Source organism: Melanostigma gelatinosum (assembly GCF_949748355.1).
Source record: "Melanostigma gelatinosum genome assembly, chromosome: 20".
Classification (NCBI taxonomy): Eukaryota; Metazoa; Chordata; class Actinopteri; order Perciformes; family Zoarcidae; genus Melanostigma; species Melanostigma gelatinosum.
In genome coordinates this window covers 18,132,910-18,148,696 of record NC_136653.1, presented here as the reverse complement: position 1 = coordinate 18,148,696, position 15,787 = coordinate 18,132,910, and the positions used below count along the sequence as shown (strand labels likewise).

Here is a 15,787-nt window from a genome sequence, read left to right as displayed (position 1 = left end):
ATTACACTCAAACAGTCGTGATAAAGCCACTCTGCTTAGTTTTTTGTGTGTTAAACTCTCAATAAATAACATCTTTCAATGTTTTTCTTTTACTTAGTTTGATGCTTATTTTCACGAATATTTAATGCTATCGAGTAATACAGACTTTTCAGGGGATTTAATTGAATTCAAGGGGCTTGAATGCCTATTGGCACCTATTACAAATATTGGCTCCCAAAGGTGCTAATAAACATACATATCTACGTTACATTATATTCAGTCTCTATCTTCATGAACAAGTATGGGTATATTTTCCTACACTATTTGGTTTTCAAATATATTTCTCAAATTGTTTTACAACTAGAAATGAAAGCGGTTGTAATTAATCCTCTTTTATTTTCTCACACTGATCAACAGTCAACAAACGACTCCTGAATGCCAAAGTGAGAACAAAATCTCTACCAAAATGAAACTTTCGCAAACTTTCGTCAGTAAAGCATCAGTAAACAATACACCAATAAAGAGAAAACACATTGTTCAAAACATATCGTTCTCAGGGAGAAGTAGATTTTTAATCTCAAAACAAACGAAACAGTAGCTCAAAATTGATCAGAAATGACTGTGCTTTGCTCTTTGCAATTTATTTTGTTCTTCCTCCTCCTTGTACCCCTATGTTTACAGTACTGTACCCTGCAGCTCACAAACGTGTCCTTTGTCTCTGTGATACATGTTCTAATGTTTTACCATGTGACATAGTTTAAGGTATTGACAACAGACTGCACAATTAGCTGAATGAGTTCAGGCAACAATGGGCTTTAGTGTTTTAGCAATTGAGAAAAACTGTAATGCTTGCCGTGGTCGGAAGAGGGCGGAGTGCGCGTGTCATCCAAGTGAGAAAGCTCCCTGACTCGGTGCCTCCTAAGAAAAATATATAAATGTAACAATAACCTGCCCACTTTACCCCTCCCTCGTTTTGATTCAGTCTGTGTAGCCTATACACGCAGAGGGAGAACGTCCACCGCACAGCAAAGCCAAGACAGTCAGAGAGAGAGAGAGAGAGAGAGAGAGAGAGAGAGAGAGAGAGGGAGAGGGAGAGGGAGAGAGAGAGAGAGAGAGCGAGAGAGAGAGAGAGAGAGAGAGAGAGAGAGAGAGAGAGAGACTGGGGGGAAACAGCTGCAAGCGGATACTCAACATCAACAAGCTGTATGAGGCATCTGTGAGGAAGAAGACGGGATTGAGCGAGGACAGCGACGGGGTTCCTCGCGCTTGTTTAGCGGAGCAATTTGATAGGTGTTTTGTTTTTTTCGTCTACAGCACGCCCGCCCAAAATCTCCCCCCCCCCCCCCCCCCCGTCCCCCGTCCCCTCCCCCTGAACATCTGCGGACGCTTTCTTTTTTTCTGGAGGGAGGATGGCTGTTTTCCGGCTGTCGCTGCTGCTGCATGTGGGATTTGTGATCGGATCGAACCACGAATACGCGGAATGGTCAGCGCGTGGGGGAGAAGACGCCGGAGCGCGCGAGGCGATTTACGGCGCTCAGACGCACCGTCGGCAGCTGGCGCATCTCCGCGCGCCTCAGCATCCTCCTCCCGGGGAGACCGCGAAGAAAGCGGAGGAGCACCTCCCCCGGGTGGTCACGGCTTTCCTCCACACGGGGGACTCGACCACCTTGAAGAGCGCCAACTGCTCGCGGAGGTACGAGCTCACCTCTCTGCGCGGAAGGTCACGAGGCACCCCGCATCACTCCATGGGCAGCGTGCTGGACACGGTGCTGCACGCCACGAACTTCCTCAACATGATCCTGCAAGTCAACAGGTCCAGGGAGCAGAGCCTGCGGCGAGACATTGAGTGGTACCATGCCTTAGTCAGGAGCGTGCTGGAGGGAGACGCCAAGATCCACCGGGCGGTCGTCACTTTTGGTGGGGACTCGTCCGCGGAGGGGCCCTCGGTGCTCCTCCAAGCCACCAGGGCCGGTGGGGAGATAGTCCTCCAAGACCTCTCCGGAGTGGAGCACCCCCATCTGCACAACCGCACGGTAGACACGGACTGGTACCACGGTGTCAAAGACAGGAAGAAGCCCAGCTTCCATAAGAGGGTGCTGAGCCAAGATTTCAGGTCACTTGACAATTCTTTAAAAAGAGGGGAGAGTTTCATCCCGGACAAGACGCACGTCAAATGGTCTGCGCCCTACCTGGAGTGTGAAAATGGGAATTTTGTCCCCCGTTGGCTTCTGACCTTATCGGCAGCCTTCTATGGCCTGAAGCCCAACCTGTCTCCTGAATTCAGGTAGGAACACAGATGGTAGAAATCTGAACAGTAAAGTAGCCTAAAAGCTGAACAGCAAGCTCACTTTTGCCTTCTTGTCATCAAAAGTGCTCATTTTCTTGTGTTACTCTACTTGTATTATAAGTTGTGTGAGTGAGGATTGTGTCAAGGTAAAGGTGGGTTAAACCACCAACTATCTTCAACCCCTGCCTCTCTTTCCTCCCCAAACACGCTGCAGCTTCCCACTGGGCTTAGGAGTGTGTGTGTGTGTGCGTGTGTGTGTGTGGGGGGGGGGGGGTTCTCCTCTCCTCCAGTCTGGCTGCTAAAAATAACCCTGCATGTTACTGGATGTGGCAGTGGTGGGAACCTCTGGCTACAGGCCCTATAATTCATTTATCAAAAACCCTCTCAGCTGCTTTACTACTCAGCAAATGTTGCATGCCCGTGTCTTTTTTTTGAGGGGGGGGGGCTGTGAAATGTCATCATGAGATGAGAGACACGTCGTGCTGAGCAGATGAAGAAATGATGAAATATATGTCTGATGTTTGGGTGTCCTGAAGCCACCCTTGCTGCAGCCTGCCTGTGTAATGTGCCGCGTTTATGCCGCCACCGGTCCGGATATAAACGTACAGTGAGGTGTTAAGGCTCCATATATGACCCGACATCTTCCCCAATGAATATTTAATCCAGATCACTGTGTGTACTGCCTTCGATGAATCTTTAATTGATACACTGGAGTCGCTCACATGGCAGGCACGGATTGCAAATGAGTCAAAACCTGCGGTGATTATAGGCTATAATAGCTACCTGGTGGGGACTAAAGCCTCTCAGAGCAGCTTCACACTTAGTCTAAAGTCGACTGAAGCGATCTGATAGTAGAAGTCGAGTGCTTGATTGCTTGATAACAATTTAGACCAATGCGGAACGGAAACCATTCAACATTTTTCTCCCGTCTCCAGGCTTCATGCTAAGCTATGCTAACAGAGCTGCTGGTTGGCGCTTCATATTTCCATGGAGTGCGGCGTCGATCTTCTCGTCTAACGCTCAGAAAGAAACACACAATTATTACACAATTATAGTTCCCAAGTCATAAATATATAGGAAGCTCCACAGATACAGAAGTCAATCAGGGAAACAAAATAATAAAAACGGGGTAAAAGTGAAGGGAGCGACGCTCAAAATTGGGAAAAATTCACATAAACTGCAATATCCACACTCATCAAACACACCAGTAAACTCGATATGCTCATATACAAAAACAACTGTTTATTATCACACTCGTGTTTGTATGTTAGATATGAAGCAACCACCAGGCGCCAGTTAGCTTAGCATAAATACTGGAGGCAGAGGGAAACAGCCAAGAAATAGTTTGTCACATAATCTCCAGTAAAACCACAATTTGTCATTTGTCAACGTCTAACTTTCTTAAAGGGCCAGTATGTAGGATTTGGCGACATCTAGCGGCGAGGTTGCAGATTGCAACCAACTAAAACTTCTTCCGTGTGCCAAGCATGTTGAAGAAACATGACGGCCGGCTCCTTGAAGAGAACACGCTACCGATGAAGATATCAACGGCTCATTATCACCAAAGACAACTTTAATGACCAACCTGCACATCTGACGATGACATTTCTTTCTGTCATATTGATCCTCAAATTTTTACACATTTTTACAAACTTTAACAACAAACATGTAGCTGTTTTCATGGCCATTCATTGGAGTAGCCATGCAGTCGTGTTGCCATATCTGAACAACCTTGCTAATCATAGCTGGATTGAAAGAGTTATCGGGGAATATTTCAGGCCACAAATAAACGTCCTTTTTGCCACGCATCCTTTTGTTGCTTCTCGACAGCCATCTCTCAGACGCTCGTATCTAAGTAGCGGGCGGCTCGTCCTCCCTGTGCTTCAGCACGATGCCAGATAAGAAACTGGAGAGGAGGGGATGGATAATATAGCCGCCTCAGACATCAGCGCTCCTCCGCTTCCCCTCCAGATGAATACACAATCAATACAACAATGAATGAATAATGAAAGATGTAGAACACCGACCCTGCATCTTGATTCCAGCCTTTTTAATGCTTCAGTCACTTCCTGTTTGGAGTGATGATGTAAGACGCATCGTGACTTGTTTTTATGTGTTCGGCATATGGAAATAGATCAAAGAAAAGAACATGGGGCTGTTTTTGTGCGTGTCCCGATTGTTTGTTTGTTTGTAACGCGCAGGTGCTAAACAACTCGTGCAACCTTTTATTAGACCGGGAGTGTGTGGACATGTGTTTGCGATAGATCGGCCTGTTTGTTTTCCGTGGAGGTGCAAGAAATCGCACCTCTCACACTTCGACTCCTCTCTTCCCGTCTGCCTCTTCGGCTGCACTGGAGGCACAGGGGAGGCAGCGTAGACCACACAGAGGACTGGCTGTTGTCAAGCCTGCAGTGTGTAACCCTGTGTGTGTGTGTGTGTGTGTGTGTGTGTGTGTCATTGTTGGAGGTTGAGACATTCCTCCGGATGCTCCGAACCATCCTAATTGGCAGATCACTCTAAACTTCAGACGCAAACGCGTAACAGCACACAGACACACAAATGCAAAAAAAAACTAAAAAACTACAAAGTGGGAATGCACAGAAGAGGAAGAGATGGTGTGTGTGTGTGTGTGTGTTAGGTGAACACACTGTACTTCAAACTCACCTTTCACAACACAGACCGTAGTTGCTTTGAGGCTGAAGCAGCAATATGATCAGGCCGATAGTTGAAACGGTCTAAAAAGTGAAACAACTGTACAGATGTTAATTTTTCTGCACATTTCTCCAAAGGCCAAGTTTCTAATTAGATGGCAGGATAGTCTTCGTTTACGCTTGGCTTAACGCCCCCATTTAAGCTGCACAAGCAGCTAAAGCCCGGACTGCTGTGGGACGGCCGGTCCTCTCCTCTGACAGGGTGGGGAAGCCTCGAGCTCCAGGAGGAGCCGGCAGCATCTGCTTCACACCATCCAGAAACAAATAGGAAGGAAACCCCACAATACCCGAGGCTAAACACCATAATATATGATGGTAAGCTGAGATGAAAGAGAGAGAGCAGGAGAGAGAGAGAGAGAGGAAGAAAAAATGCATCCAAGAAGGAAAATTAGTGGAGACTCTGAGCTAAGTATTTCTCACCCGATAAAGATGTGAAATCCTGAGCGCACCACTGAGTGAAACCTGAAGCAAGCGGGGGTTAAAGACCCTAAGGTGCTTTCTTTTGTACATTAAGTGTCTTACTATATTATTTCCACAGAGTGGTCTTAACAGTTTCATCTAATCCTGCAGATGTCAGCATTACTGTATGATTTTGAGTTTAAAGACAGAATATAGAATTTGAATGCAACTTGTCTGTGAACTCTGTTTCAGAATAATGTTGGTTCGTTCAATATTGCTTGTTGCGTGACCTGTACGATGAAGTTACCAATTTTGGGCTGATGAGGCTTAAAATAACGAGGATTAAGTGGCGTTCATTAAAAGCCATAATTAGTTTTCATTCAGAATCGAACTGTTTAATTCTGATGTGAATTGTCACCTGCTAGAGTCAGACTGTCAGGTTTTCTTTTGTCAGCAGCAGCGACGTGGTGTTCGGTCTTCAGAGGAGTGCTTCTAATGACAAGAGTGTCAAGAGTCCAGGAGTGCCGGCTCTCAAAATAAAGAATAAAAAAGTCTGTCATTCCCTTTCTGTGACAGCAGCTTCACGGGTCCTGTGTCTTTTCTTTTGATGACCGGCGACAGGACTCAATGAAATGACCCGGGTCGCACTGAAACGCTGGTAGACAAGCAGCATCGTGCCCGGCGGCTACACTCACATTAGCTTCTGCTCGTCCTGTCAGCTTAATGCATTTCCGTCACATAAGAGGCATTTCTTTTGTTCCTCTGGAGGGCTGCGCGGTTCTCTCATTGCGATTGTTCCATGACATAATGCACGAACTGTGCCCGTCTAAAAGGACAGCAATGTGTTCTTGTCAAGACACTCTGGGGCAGGAGAAATGTGCATGCAAGTTCATCTGGGCGCGCACGTCTTCCGGCTGCACGGAGAAGCTAAAGGATCATGTTTAAGCTTGTGCCGGTCTTACATGTTCTCCTTTGTATTGTTATTTATCTGCACACACCGGACATCGGCGCTTAATTCTCCCACTTCAGCAAAAACATGCAGATGCTCTTCAGTCCTGTGCAAATATCTACAATATTATAGAAAAAAATGTGTTCAACAGTCACAGATTAGATTATGCCACACTAAGTCTTAAAATAGCTTTTTGGATAATTCTTTCATTGAAAGATAATACCAATCATACATTTTATTTATATAGCGCTTTAAAAAGGCACTCAAAGACACTTTACATGGTAAAAACAGAAACAATAAAAGCATTTATAATAAGAACAAAATCTATGACATCATTACTTTTTCGTACAATTCAATATGCACCAATAAAAAGTTAGACTGCACTCCAATACATTTTATATGAGTCATATGATTTTGATTTACAGGGCACTAAATCCTCTCAGCTCCACCAGCAATGATCAATAACTTGACGACTAAATGTCATTCCAGTATATTACGACCGAATTGAAACTTTTCCCATTCCATTATTGTTCTGTCAAAGCTCTGTGATAAAACAAGCTGCTGTTCATTTCTGTCGATCCAATCTGGCAACCCTCAGTCTGGTCAGCAGCTAGCATAGCTTTAGCTTAGCCAGGAGTCCTGTCCTCACCATGAAGTGACAGGGTGAACACAGGTGATTGCTGCTGTTAATCATTTACAGGATCAGAAACTGTTTCACTGCCAAGTAACGTTCGGTTTACACCTACTACAAGGAATTTGTCTTTGTGATTTGGTGCATAATGATAAATACAAAACAGTAAAAGTCAAGAGACATAATAGAGAAAAAAATACAGTCGAAAATATGGAAATAAATATATAGAAATGACGATATTTGTATCTGTTTTTAAAGTGGAGGAGCTGTACAGTTTGCTAGGTTCAACCGTAATGTTTTGATTGAATCAATGAATTGTACATGTAAAGCACTAAAGTGATTAGCTTGGTCATATACGCCTCATGTTATCACACTGCAGTCCCCGCTGAGAGAAGCTAATAATAGAATAGATTCTTATGCTGCGCTGAATCTGGTATTCGTCTTTATCCACTGCGCTGGTTTTACCACATCTCTGTGAGGAGCAATGGGTTTACTGTGAAATGAACTTCGACAAGAATCGTATGAACGTGTCTTCTGTGCTCTGATCAGTTCAGACTTCAACCACAGTTCTGCACAGAGTGGCTAAAATGGGCAAAAGGAATCTCAGAGTCCATTTTCTGGGCCTGAATATAGACATTCAGCTGAAAGCCGAAAGGCCTGACATTCAGTGTTCATTCATGAATACATCAGATACTTCATTGCGAGAATGTTTCGGTGAATATCCTTTTGTAGCCCGTAAGCAATTACCCAGATATATCTACAGTCAGCTGCATGACGCCGGGGCTAACATTAGCACAGTCTGACTGGTGTGTCAGAAAGACCAGAGCCCCTGCTGGTGGGACGCTCCTCTCTTTACTGTCCTGGCCTTTTAGACCCACAAAGAATGGGGGATGAAAGGAGAGCACTCTGTTTCCCGGGGCACCACTATCTCCGGCTCTCTGTGATAATCCCGTCTTTATGCCCGAGGGCCTTGATGGCCACCACGATGCTTCTGCTTCACTTTCCCCGTTCCCGCTCTGTAATTACGACCCCGTCTTTTGTGCTTTCTGACCGCATCTTCGGCGGACATCCAGCCCCACGGTTCTATTTTACACGCTATATGTCCACGTTGGCTGGAAGCGGAAGATTGTGAGTGGAAATAAAAGTGAGAAAACAGGCTATTTTATTATAAGACTCAATTCAACAAGAAAAACCAAAGCAAATGTTCATGCTTGAGCTGCCAGTGAAACATACATGTTGACGGCTCCGGCATCCTGTTCTTGTGCTGCATGTGATTCAGTGGACTCTTTCCAACCCTTATTACAAACAGGAGAATTGAATATGAACAGGTGTGTTGTCAATATTTAAAAAGGATTGAAGATGTGTTTTTGCCAGAGTGAGACGTCAGCGCTACCCAATAAATCAGCTGTTAGTTGTATAACCACAGATAACATTTATTTTGGTTCGCATTTGTTATCCACGTGATTGAATTTCCAGTTTTTGCTTGTTTGCGCCACAGAGCTTTGACTTACCCCGCTGATAAGTGACAATACTCAAGCCTCGATTGTCAATCGGAGAAGGCAAAGCGGGCACTTTACCCGAGGCCCTGAGACCATCGAAGATTGAGCGTCTGTTGGTTTGTGGTAATTTGATTCATTGCAAATGAGTTTGGGAATATGTAATCACTAAGGCTCGATATCAAATGAAACGATCAGGGTCTTAACCTCAGTCCTGTAATCTCACCCGTCTCGTTTACTTGTGTCAGAATTAGCTGAACACATTTGTTTTAAGCAAATTACCACAAATCGCTTGGCCGTAACACTACGCTCCCTCAGAGGTGTGCTGGTATGTGCAAATAACAGAGTTCAGTGTTTTCCTCTCTGAAACAGACCACTGGCACTGTAAGTAAGGTGACTAGACAGCAGCTCACGACATCTTTAACTCTAGAACAACTATTTAATCCTCATGCCACATACTGTGACATGTGTTTTTCTTGTATTTTGATGTTTGCTTCGATGCATCTGCAGCACAGCTCCTGGCAGACCTACTCAGAGTATTATGATATAAAAACAAAGCGGCGGATGTAGCGGCCTGTCAGTCACAAGGTAGCCCCGCCCTAAAGCGTACTCTGCTTTATCGTCTATTGTACTTGAAATGGGACTGTAATGTGCTCAATGAACATGCTGTTTTGAAGAAGTAGAGTCATTTTCTCATAGACGGCTATACAATATGCTAGTTCTTTTTGCAACGAAAGGAGGCGCCCCCTGCTGGTCAGTAGAGAGACATTTCCGCATTGGCGTCACTCGGCAGAACCGGAGGTTGCCACCTGAGTAACAATACAAATCATAGCATTCTAATAAAAGCCGTACTAGCCAGTGATCACTGGTAGAAACACACACACACACACACACAGGCTAGAAATTGGAAGACCGAAGTCAGTGGTGTCTGCACTCTGCTTTTATCTTTGCTGTCTGTTAATCCTCTAAAAGAAGAATGTGGATGTCGATGCTCACATGAGCATCACGGCAGTTTCAGGTGATTACAAAGGCAGTCGCCGGTTTGTTGTCGGTGAGGCGGCTCCAGGTTCTGCCTGATTGAACAGATTAAAACGCGGATTCAGGTGTTCGCTTCGGACGAGTTGTGTATTTTATTCATACTGATCCATTTTTATTTGGGGATTTCTGTTGAAAACTACTTGAGAACATCTAGTTTTTCTCCTTTTTGTGCCAGTTGTTCTCCATGCAAATGTCTTGCATGTGTTTGTGAAATGCCTCTTTTTTGTGTTGTTACACTTACCCTGCAGAGCTATCGCTCTTCAGCATGTCCTCCACAATGTTTAAAGTCAGTACAGATTTTTTAACAACACCCTTTTCCTTATATACTGCATCCAGCCATTGGTCTGTGCTGTGTGCTGCAGCTGTCAGATAGAAAAGACACACGCCCCACCAGTGAGTCAAAATCAGAGGACTGACCTTCAGTATCAGAGCTGCTGAGCTTCTCTTCATCGAGCTCTAAGCAGCTAAGTCAGTGTAAATCCTCAGCATCGCCGCCAGAAGTTCCTGCCCGGCTCAGCCGGCCGAAATCCACCAAAGACTCGAGTCTTTCAAGCGACCGTTGCTGAGTGTTTTGTCGTGTTAACCGATCTGTTGACACTTTATCGTCTCGCTGTCAATATGAGTTTCAGCTGAGCAGGAGGAGAGGGGAGTGGTTCCCAAAAGCAGTCGATCAGCAGTACATATTCTTTTCTGAATTTGCATAATATCCCGGTATGTTTTGTGTGTGGTTTGAAAAATGTAATTTACAATTAACTCTCCATTTACGTACATGAAAAATTAAGGGTTTTCAAAGTGTGAAAAAAAGTTGTTTTTTCACTACTCTCTGTTAATTACGCAACCTCATGCATGTTTGAACACAAGACAATTTTAAATGGTAAATAATAAATGTTCATTGTGTGAATTCTCTCCACTAACACTGTGATCACTGCAGCACTAAGAAGTGCTCTCGTGTTCCCGGGCTGTGATCTAACATCCTACTGAACCTGGACAACATTTAAATGTTCCTAAATCCAACCTGTAATGGTGTAATAGTCTTCCTCACTGCGCACTGAGCCGGGTTAATGGTGTCCTCCTGTCTTGCAGGGGCGTGGTGCGAGTGGACATCAATCTGCAGGATGTTGATATCGACCAGTGCTCTACTGACGGATGGTTTGCTGGAACCCATCGATGCAACCTGACCACTATGGAGGTGAGTGTGCCGAACGGGCGGATCAGACAGAAGATTGATTCGCTCTGGAGAACTGAACTGTAACGTACACGCATTCAGTCACATCTCAACGAGGCAATAAATGGAAAAGCGCTAAATCTGTACATCGCGTGATGGATAGTAATCTAATTCCTCTTTAATGACACTGTTACAACCACCGAAGTAAACACGAGAGGTTGTTTTACAATTCGGTGCATAAAAATGTCCATTTGAAACATCTCCTTTAAGATACGAAAAGCATGTATGAGTTTGACTTTTTTCCCAAAGCAGATCAATGTTCTGCAGATTGCACTTTGTGTGAAACTACGTGGACAGATGGGCCCAATATGACAAATATTATTTTTGGACAACTAACAGAGATGAGGACTTTGTTCCAAATCTTAAGAGTCGGTTTACATGGTCAAGAAGAAATATATGTTTCATTTGAACGTGATGATGGAGATGGAGAGTTGGAAACATGCTCAGCCTTGGCAGAGGAAAGAATAGCCCGGCCATTTATATGCCGATGAAAAATAGCCGGTCTCAAGGCCGTGGAACATGTGGGCAGAGCTCTTGGACAAGACGAAAAAACTCTCTGTGCTCTGCTATTTTTAAGACGATGTCATCTATCCACATCCTCCATTTCAAATTGGAGAGCCGTCATTCTTTTTTGTTTATTTTCATCAATGCGAGCTGGAATAGATCGTGAACCGATTTGCGAGTTATTCAAGGGCCCAAGGATCATTTATTGTCATCATGCGACACAGGGCTACAGAATGAAATGCAGTTGTAGCTCATTTGCTACACAAAGCAAACAAAACGAAACAAAGAAACAAAGAATGGTGCTTTTATGTTTAGTTTGCATCAGGAGGATGAAGAGCAAACAACAGCAACAAAACATTAATAAGAGAAACATGTCGCAAAATGACTCGCAAGTCAAAAATATTTCTGCATTTATATTCGGCTTTTGTTTACTTGGGGGCAGCTGAAACAAAGGGCCAATGAATACAACACTTATTTAGTTTCCACAACCTGCAGTTAGGGAGCAACATTGTCACTCATTTAGAGTCGTGTTCATGACTTTAAGTCCAATATTGTCTCTTTTACCTCTATTTTTGGTCTCCACCAACCCCCCCGAGGGAACACTCGGCTCTTTAACTGCTAAATGTTCCTTTCTGTTCACCAGCGAGCAGCTTCGCTTTGTTTATCTGCTGCTCGTTACCGGGCAGTTTAGTGCGAGAGCGGCTACGGTGAATCAAAACGGGAACATTGCAGAGCGTAAAACCACACGACTTTCTAAAAGATGCTGAAACTCTTAAGGGAAGCTGCAGTCGTATACAAGTAGTCATTTGTTCCATTGTTGATACAGAAATATGAATCATAGCCGCTGTTACAGCTGTCCTAGAAAATATACTTATTTAATTCTGAAAGAAGTGGAATTTCTTTATGACTTTTTAAAAGTCTGACCTAAGAACTAAGACAGCAAGGCTCGAGACAAACCTTTTTACAACCCTCCTGGAACGTCATGAAAAATAATTTCTACAGTCCCGTAGTCAGATTAAAAAGTGTATTGCCATTGTTAGTTTTAATTATGTATTATGAGCTGCTTAGAGCTGGAGTTAGGAAGTTATACATGTCATAATTCTCTCTCTAATATCTATTTTATATTCCTTCATACACTGTGTTTATTAATTTCCTCTGCAAAAACTAAATTTTACAAGATTAGAACACGTCATGATAGTGTTATTATTTAGTTAATCCCAATACTCATTTGTACAGAATAGAGATTGAATGCATCACAATGCATAACCTCTGTTAGCATTAGCTGTTAGCTCCGTTAAGAGCATGACTGTGCAATTTCTCCAACCGAAGTGGGATTTGAACCTTAACCAAAAACCTCTCTCGATTCCTGTTGAAGTCCAGCTGTAGTTGAGTTGTTGTAGTTGTCGATGGATTTAAAACCCGGGTGATGACCCACAACACAAGCCATGCACGTCATCCATTGTTTCTGTGATTTACCTGACTCATGTCCTGTAATCTTTACTTCCAGCTGTAACGTACAAAGACGTGACGAAGGCCACGCATTGTATTGGCAGCTCTTGTAACAAGTCCTTTATCTGCACTGGAACGGCGACGGAAGAACAATCATTTCCGGGATCACAGCACAAGAGTGTAATGGACGCTTTTGAATGACTCGAGTGCACAAGAGCCGGTCTTATTGGTCGGGTTCATTCTTTTCGCTTCAGAGGGACGTATGGAAGGTTGAATTGATGAGATTCCTTTAAAATACTTTGAAAACTGATTGCCGACTGAAATTCATTCATCGGCGAGTGTCAAAAAAACAAGATTGATTTGCCAATCAAAAATGTTGCTTCATTTGCATGCATAGGTTTTAGGCCTCATTCTGTCTTTTGTGTCGGCAATCATTTTCTACGAGAAATTCCAAATGGCGAAAGTGCTGTAAATGAAACTGCGGGGTTTATCCAGTATTCTACTGCTGAAATTAACTCGTAAAAAAACAACGACATGTGCAATTAAATCTTTGTTTTCATATTAACCTTACTTTTGTTAGCCAGTCGATCATTTAGGAGTAGCAGTGTTTCCCACAACGCAGTAATACGATCTGTTATAAATGTGCTTTTGAAGGTTTAAGACAAAATGAGTTTCCTGCCATTGTAAATGTTAGAAAACCTTCTATGATACAATGATTTCTGGTTTGACGTTACCTCCGAAACCTTTGCGTACAAAAAGGAGAATCAGCTTTTATCCTTGATGACTGATGATCAATACCAGCAGTTTATTTTCTTGAAATGAAAACGGCTCACTTGGTCATATTTTTACCGAAAGTCACAGACAAATTCCGAAGATGGCACGTAGTTTTACATCACATCCAGATATGTCACTCTTCACTGGCCCTTGATTGCTCATTCGACATGCTGTGTGCTGCGTTAAACTCCCCAAACCCCTTTGAGAATGTGCTTCACGCGAGTCGAGTAACGTTTAGCTGCTTGTTTCTCTGACAGCTTCCCCCGTCCTGGTGTTCCCTCTGCACTCATTCAACTAAAGTGCTTACCCCTTCATCTGCACGCCCAGCCGCATATTGCAAGACAAAAATAGACTTTTGGCATCTTGGGAATACCCCTGCTGTTAGAAACACGGCATCGTAGTGGGGGCAGGGATTCCCACAAGGGAGCTATAATAAGAGTAGTTTCACTCCAGGCCACGGCCTGTTTTAACCTGCTGATCTCGTTTCGGTAATTTGAGTGGAGAAAAAGGGCACGAAGCATCCTAATTAACTACAGTACTTACTAGGTTGCCTATTACAGTATATGTTAAGGACCTACAAATAGGGTAATTGGTAATTAGCTACAGTGATCTCACCAAAGCTGTGATTAAGCTTCAGAGTTGATAAGGGGGCTTGATAAGAAGGAAATTGAATAATGCTGTGCACCAGCAGATTTATCTTCACCCTTCAATTTGAGCAAATCCAGGTTTTTGCTGGGTGAATTATGCAGCATTGTAGTGAAGTAAGTGAGTAAAATTGTATTTACAGAGCAACTATAAAAACCCAGGGAACAAAGTTCCTCACAAAAGGATGGCGAGGCGAGGATCTACCTGCGGCTTGTCGTGACGTCGCACCTTCGTGCAGGGTGGGGCGGAGGTGGGTCGCGTACCCGCCGGCATACAATCGGTCAATGACGTTGTATTTCTCTCATTCACTGATTTGTTCCCGGTAACGCCGCTCGCTCTCTTCAGTCACTCTCTAGGATCAGTAACCTTGTCTCTCGGTCTATAAATCGACGCACCTTGTCAGTGCCACGGACAGCGACACACTCTGTGTTGGATGAAGTACAACTACAGGACCTGAAGTGTACGGCATTAGTAGTTCACCAACATATTCTGTGGCAAGGCTATTCAAAGCCTTATAGATGAGGAGGAAGATCTTGAATTTGATTTTTGGTCGTCAAAATTGAAGCCCAGGTTTCTGGAGGATGTTTGTAGAGACCTGGTCCGGAGCGAATGCTAAAACTTCAGTTTCGCTGTGATTTAATTAAAGAAAGTCGTAGAGAGAGATCAGGACATTAAGGTCTACTCGAGACGAGGGAAGAGAAAAAGGCAATAAATGTGAGTTTCTTTCCACTGTAGAAGGAAAGATTAAAGGGTTTAAGGATGAGCAGAGATCTGCAGCTTGGCAGATGGAAGGAGTGCTTCATCTTGGAAACACTTTTTAGAAGTTTTCCGCGCCGGAGAAAGAAAAACAAGTCTTTCTGAAAGTTTTTTATAGCGCCACGGAAATTAAACATCCAATGGCATGTCCTGCCAACACTGGTACAGAATACTCGAGGATACTTTGAATATTTTCTTTAACATTGCCAAGATTCAGTTTGTAAATGCGCTATCTTGTCATCCAAGGACATGACGGTATCTTATCTTGAATCACTTTCAAGTTACAAATTAGGATGACAGGGAGTTCGAGCAAGGAAGAACTTTTGCGGTTGCTGTATGAGGAGAGTTGAAGTGTCGGTCGAGTGGACAGCAGCGATTTGTGCCCGTTGTCCCCGGAGGCTGCTTTGAGGATGTCGGAAAGCTTTGTGATTGCCTGATCCCTCGGTACTCACTGTCCTTTTTTTTTGTGCTCATGTACTCGAGTGTGTGTGCGTGTGTCTGTTTGCATGACTGTCCGTTGCAAGTTGCAAGAGTCAACATTACTGTGCATTTTACCGTGTGAACGTGGAATAAATATGTACCCGGTTCACTTCGAGACTTGCGTAAGCTGTGAATGTGATTATGACGGCAAAATCCCAGCGGTGTCCGTTGTGTGTTTACCAGTCTCAGTCTGATGGCAGTGCTGAGCTCCCTGCAGGCCAGAGTGTTTATCTCGCTGGTGTTAAAGGCTCACGGTCTTTGGACTGCACCCAAAAAAACGAGGCCTCGCTGTCCGGGCAGCTCGGCCCCGGCTAACTTGTGCCGGTTGACCTCGTTTAAAGGCCTGGCTGGCCGTCTGTCCCCCTGAGCACGGAGCCACAGCACATCCAGCTCTCAGCAGTGTCTCTTTGTGTGTCTCAGTTAGACGAATGCTCAGGCTTGAGATTGCGGTCTGAGCCAGATCC

General features: G+C 44.1%; 1 protein-coding gene across 1 annotated transcript in view; it reads left to right on the top strand.

Annotated features, from left to right (window-relative positions):
- Window positions 1-1,388: 1,388 nt before the first annotated feature.
- The window catches only part of gpr158a (G protein-coupled receptor 158a), a gene marked incomplete at its 5' end in the record, with an annotated part of 40,136 nt that continues 25,737 nt past the window's right edge, over window positions 1,389-15,787 (top strand). The window contains 2 exons of the mRNA XM_079291685.1: window positions 1,389-2,263; window positions 10,574-10,679. Of these exons, the coding sequence (XP_079147811.1) occupies window positions 1,389-2,263; window positions 10,574-10,679 (981 nt within the window). The remainder of the gene's footprint in view (window positions 2,264-10,573; window positions 10,680-15,787) is intronic.